This window comes from Gossypium hirsutum, chromosome D09, assembly GCF_007990345.1.
Source record: "Gossypium hirsutum isolate 1008001.06 chromosome D09, Gossypium_hirsutum_v2.1, whole genome shotgun sequence".
NCBI lineage: Eukaryota > Viridiplantae > Streptophyta > Magnoliopsida > Malvales > Malvaceae > Gossypium > Gossypium hirsutum.
Window position 1 is genome coordinate 26348329 of NC_053445.1, and position 6000 is coordinate 26354328.

Below are 6000 nucleotides of genomic sequence, written 5' to 3' on the forward strand. Positions count from 1 at the left end.
AAAATTATAATATCAAATTAATTAAATATATTTTATTGAAACAAAATGTTTATATTTAAATATTCAATTAACATTAATTCTAAATTCCAGTCCTTGAATAATCCGGATACGTATCCAGCTACCCCATACAAAAGAAAAATAATTAAATGTTTAAATATTAATATTGATGTTAATATGTTTCTCAGAATTAAAAGTTTTAATATTGATGTGTATATGTTTAAGTGAGAAAACTCGCATCTTTACGTCGTTTGCATCCAAATGGACCAAATGTAAAAGACATTGAAAGTTCAAAGAAATTGGAAAATAATTAGTAGAATTATCATCCCACAAATCTATAGTTATATATAACGAGCTCGTTTATATATGTACCCTTTTTATTTAAATAAATAGTAATATATAAAGTTTTCTGTTAATGCTGTTAGAAAAAACTTAAAAATATATTTTATGTGATTATAAAAAGAAGACAGTGTCTAATTTTGATAATTTATAGGTTGTTTGAAAGGTATTTTTTTCAAAACAAATAAAAAATGATAAGGTCTAATTTTGTAATTTTAATAAAGAAAATTCTTAATCTTTGAAATGTTGGGAACATACAATATCGACTTAAATGGTGATATTCAGCGCCTTTAAATAATTTAACAAAACATGGTAAACAACACAATTGCCTCATATCAATAAATTAAATGAGATCTAAGACTTTGTAATATATAATACTAGTTTTTTTATCAAACGATGCATAAATTTGTTTGTACCTACTGTCGAAACCGTTTTTTGAAAACAAAAATTTTAGTTGTCGACTTTAAAAACAAAACTGGAGTCGTCACCGATCCTTTATTAAGGTGTGATCGGCCCACCTTAAAAATAATTTTGGTCTGCGAAATTTGAGAAAACAGGTTCGGGAATCAGCTACGCACGAGGAAGGATTAGCACCCTCGCCGCAATTTTTATTTGTTTTTCAATTTAGCCCACTACTGCGCAGCGTTTTTGAAATTCATCGAAAAATAACCGCAATCACTACACCAAAACAGGTTTTTAGCGGCCTTTTTTTTGGCCCAGAAAACGCCGCTAAAGGTCATGACTTTTAGCGGCGCTTTTTAATAAACGCCGCTAAAGACCATGACCTTTAGCGACGCTGTTCCCACAAACGCCACTAAAAGCCAAGACCTTTAGCGGCACTTTTCTTACAAACACCGCTAAAGGTCAGGACCTTTAGCGACGCTTTTATTACAAACGCCGCTAAAAGATCATGACTTTAGCGGCGCTTTTCCCATAAACGCCTCTAAAGATCATGACCTTTTGCGGCGCTTCTACCAAAAACGCCACTAATGACCTTTGGCGACGCTTTTTCACAAATGCCGCTAAAAACATGACTTTAAAAAAATTTAATTAAATAATATTTATTTTTGAAATTTCTATTAAAATTTTAACTTAAAGCTAAATATAAAATTAATGAATTTAAATTAAGAAAATTAAAACAAGATACATTCTATATTAGAATTACATAAGAAAATTGTTTACATTCTATATTAGAATTACATAAGTTTTGTGACCGCATTTAGTATAGTTCCTTAATCTTAAAGATATTTCAAAATACAACAATTTCGCAAAAAAGGGTACAATATTTAATATAAGTGCAACAACAAGAACATTATTTATCATAAACTTCTCCAGGCTCTATACATCCTCCAAGCTGGAAATCCATCTCAATTCTGAAATCTTAAACGTCAAAACTGGTCATCAGCATGCAAACAACGTGGCTGTATAACTTCAGCAATAAGTTATGCTGTCATCAAACTATGCCTCAAATCAAAGATATAGGTTACCCATCCACATAGAGAAATGCATGTATCTCATTCTACCAAATACATTAGACAATTTGTGGAGAGGAGAAACCAAAAAACAATCATAAATTGTAAGAACAGATTATGCCTGGACTATATGCTTCTATGCCACCTTAACTAGAAACTATTTCACAGGATTGATTGCCAAATACTCAAGCATACACTTAGACATCAAGTTTTGAACCAAAAAAATTGGAGCCAAGAGAATAGGAACAATAACAAATCACGCAACTCATCGAGACAACAGAAGCAACATATAAGTTTACACACTGACCGAGTTCTGCTCCAATGGAAGGACTTCGAGAAATAAATCAAGAATGTCGCTATTTTCAGAATCATTTACAAATCGTGAAAGTGCCCGGACTGCAAGCGTACGAATTAACGGAACCTTGTCCACCACCCGAAATTTCATTAACTCTATCACCTCATCCCATAGTTCATCGCTCACTTCTGAGTCATCGGGCAACCGTAATATTATCTGTTTATATATATATAATTCCTAAAATTCAAAACGCTAAAAAAGATATAAAAATCAAAACGCTCACTTCTGACCAATTTTCTTGGCAAAATAAACTATCATTTATCAAAAATTTTAACATCATGCACTCGCAAGTCAAACTTTTTTATTCATATATGCCGACTAAATTTTAATTCAATTGATGTTAGTATAATTGTCAATCTATGACTAAATTTTAACATCATGCCCTCGCAAGTCCCATTACATCTACCATAAACATAAAACAGTAAAAGGAAGAAACAAAATATTCTTTTCTTATCCTGATAAATCATAAACAAAAGTTACCAGAAATGAACATTCAAAGTCCAAATAAGCAAAAGGAAACTAATGCAGACCATAGCATACCAAAACTTCATTTTTCCAATTTATCAAAACATTGCCTTATTTTCTAAAAAAAACTTTGTTGCTGGGTCGTAACTAAGGCGGGAAATGAAAGGCTGACATTACATGACTCAAGCTCAATGCAAAATTGTAATTTTGAATTTTATTTTTAAATTCTAATTTTAAATCAAAATAAAAGTTAAAATTTCTCAAGTTTACTTCATTAAACTCATAGCTAATTTTAATTAGCTGAAGTTCAATTCCCAATCTCAAATTCAACTTTTTAATACTTAATTTTAATTTAAATTAAAATTTTTAAATAATAAAATTATAAATATAAACAAAAAGTAGCTCAATCATATTCATAATTTCCCAAATCAAGTATTAAAATACTTAAATATAACTCACTTAATATATTTAAAATAATACAAAAAATTGAAGCAACTTAATCCAAACCGTCCGATGTCCACATGTATTCCATCTATTGAATTGAGAGCAAAATTTTTATGATAAAAAACCAAACAATATCTTAATCATTAGGTCGGGAGTTCACTTCTTGCTAATAAGAATAAAACAGTTTTTATGACTATCCATTTACCTTTTTAGAGAATATTTATTATAAAAGAATAAATTACTGCAGAAACTCTAATTTCAAAAGAAAAAAAAAAAAACCAAACAATTCTATAAGATGTAGTAACATAACTTGCTACTCTTGAACACTCCAACATCGTCTTCAATGTCATGACATGCAACATTGCACACAAAAAGAAGAATTAAACATCAAAAGATAAGCTTTCATACATGATTATTAAGTTGAACAAAAAGTATGTGTGACATGGGTGTCCCATAAGTATATTTATTTAAAAAACAAGAAACAAAGTCATAAAACTTCACCACTTGCCAAACTAATATTTTGAATAAAGCCAGTAACTTAAGATATGAAATAAGAAATTAAGTGCAACAACTAAAACCAAGAAATACTTGCTTACAAACATCAATCAATGGATGAAAACTTGAAAAAGCCAAAATAAGAAACATCGACCCTGAATCCATCAATGATTAAAAGGAACACAGACTGACGATGGACATGCATATATGCATATAAGCAAGCATAGAAATTGAAGCAAATGAAAAATAGCATCCACATTTACAGGCAAATCAAGAATAACTTATTACTTTTAAGGCATCAAAACTGGACAGTTCACATTTTCTTCATATTTGCACATGCATCCTTTTCTTTGTTATTATTATTTCCATGAGCAACGTACTACTTAAGCATTAGGATAACACAGAATTACATACCATGGCCAAGAAGATGAGCCAGATAATCTTCTGGTTTCTGCAGATACGCTTGCAAAAGACAAGGCAGCGCCCACCTTAATTCAAGGATATGGACATCCTTAACTGCCTCTAACCTGTAAAGTTTACCAGCTCTCCAGACAGGACCTTCCACCTTAAACTCTGGCTTTCCTTGAGAACCTTGTCTGACGTCAGAAAATAATTCAACAACCCAGTGCTGAAGTACATCCAAAGACTCTGCACCATCAAGAAGTATTATCATGATTATGCTATTAAAGATGTAAACAAATAATTTAGATAACAATTACACCATAATTTTCTTCCAACTGACATATGTACAATAAGCACTGAAATTCCTTCAAAAAATTAGAATAAAATGCTTAAGTATGTTTAAGCTTTTCATGGAAAAGTTATAAACTTAAAAAAATTAGTTAAAAATCAGCTGTCTAAACAAGGTAAAATGGATATGAAAAATAAAAAAAATTTGGACAGAAATGGAGGAAAAAAGAGGCAGTGAAAATAAATGCCATCCAAGTTAAAAGCACTGTTGCCCTCAGAGACTAGAAAGAGAGAGTAAACAATGGCCACAAATCTAGAGAATCACAACAAAGTAACTTACCACCACCAATTACCACTAACTTCATCAGTCCGCCATGGTAATAATCATTATACAGTTCTAGTATTTGTTTGCATAGATCAATCCCTTTCTCAATAGCATCAACCAGGCTCTTCTTGTTTCCTTCCATTTAAGACAAGGAAAATTCCCATTTTCATGCTAGTAGACATAAATGAGTTAAAAGTGAACAAATATCAATTGGATGCAGAAACTAGTAGTTAATGGAATAAGCAGATTACCATGTCAACATTGAATCGTTCAATCCCAGCCAGAATCTGTGGTGCTAGAAACAGATCTGCCTGCAAACAAAGTCAACAGGCCATATTTATGTATTATTCAGAACATTTCAAATAAATAGTTTCAGATATTTCTTATTCTACAGTACATTAGGAGTGAACTTCTAAAAGGGTTTCATAACAAGCAACAGAAGATGATATTAGCTAAGTCAAACAGAACTTAGATCTATGGCTAACTCATTAATTCATCTAAATCCAAAGGCATATATAGTTCAGGGGCAGAATGGCATCTAGATGATACCTGATTTACATTTTCTTAATCACATATTGCTGCAGGAAGCACCCCCTCAATAAAAATAAAAATAAAATAAAATCAAACCACATTAATTCAAAGGCATGTATAAACAGGAGAGAATGAAACTAACCATGGAAACTTCATCTCCAGTCGCATATTTTCCAGCATGATCTTTTAACAGCTTCTCAAGCGCTGAAACAAAGAAGCTTAATCAAATCGATATGCTAGATCTATTAGAGGAAACAATAATCCTGATGACATTTAATCTTAGTAAAAGAGTAAAAGTAGAAAACTATGAGACCCAAGAATAACTTGAAAATTGTAGAACAAAACAAAAAGAAAACGAAAAGAAAAATGAGGAAAATAACATTCTATCTTTACCCTTTGTTTGGTTAGTAGGAAAATGTGAAACAAAAAGAAAATCAACGAAGCAAAACTCAAAACTTTCAACTACTTTTTTCCTACACTTCCCACTTGATTCCATTTTAGGGGGAATTTTGGGATTTTTTTCGTTTAGGGGGGAAATCTGGGGAAAAATCAACGCCAATTTTTTTTAAGTATAAAATGGGGCTATTGTTTTAAAGTAAATTTTTTTGTGGCGTTTTTTTATAAAAACGCCGCTATTGCTTACATTTTGCGTAAAATTTATTTAATTCGAAATAAAACAACATTGTTTTATTATATAAAATGGTGCTATTTTTTTAAAGTAAAATTATTTTTTGTGGCATTTTTTAGAAAAACGCCGCTATTGCTTACATTTTGCGGCGTTTTTTATAAAAACGCCGCAAAAAATTATTTCATTTGGAATAAAACGACACTGTTTTGCTATGCTAAAAAATTTTATTTTCTCAGCTAAAAATTATTAGTTAAGTAAT

The 6000-nt window shown here is 30.8% G+C and overlaps 1 protein-coding gene across 22 annotated transcripts; it reads right to left on the bottom strand.

Annotated features, from left to right (window-relative positions):
• Nucleotides 1-1469: 1469 nt before the first annotated feature.
• On the bottom strand, nucleotides 1470-5674 carry LOC121203066 (nardilysin-like). Of its 22 annotated transcripts, none has more exons than XR_005918619.1 (7): nucleotides 5507-5674; nucleotides 5256-5317; nucleotides 4834-4893; nucleotides 4598-4717; nucleotides 3982-4215; nucleotides 2116-2319; nucleotides 1470-1709 (listed from the first exon to the last, which is right to left on the bottom strand). XR_005918619.1 is itself a non-coding variant. In XM_041101737.1 (7 exons), exons 5-7 carry the CDS (start codon nucleotides 4722-4724, stop codon nucleotides 1649-1651), a joined length of 429 nt encoding a protein of 142 aa, XP_040957671.1. In that variant the 5' UTR covers nucleotides 4725-4753; nucleotides 4834-4893; nucleotides 5132-5160; nucleotides 5256-5317; nucleotides 5507-5674; the 3' UTR covers nucleotides 1470-1648. The 22 variants fall into 22 exon arrangements, 9 of the variants coding, with proteins under 9 accessions (XP_040957671.1, XP_040957672.1, XP_040957678.1 ...); XR_005918616.1 differs by having other exon boundaries at nucleotides 1470-1716; XR_005918617.1 differs by having other exon boundaries at nucleotides 4598-4753.
• Between the last annotated feature and the right edge of the window lie 326 nt (nucleotides 5675-6000).

Coding starts and splice junctions, on each gene's coding strand:
- LOC121203066 (XM_041101736.1), bottom strand. CDS start 4,724: ATGGAAGGAAACAAGAAGAGCCTGGTTGATGCTATTGAGAAAGGGATT. Junction 4,216..4,597: donor GTTAGTGGTAATTGGTGGTG/GTAAGTTACTTT, acceptor TTGATGGTGCAG/AGTCTTTGGATGTACTTCAG. Junction 1,717..3,981: donor GGCTCATCTTCTTGGCCATG/GTATGTAATTCT, acceptor TTGACGTTTAAG/ATTTCAGAATTGAGATGGAT.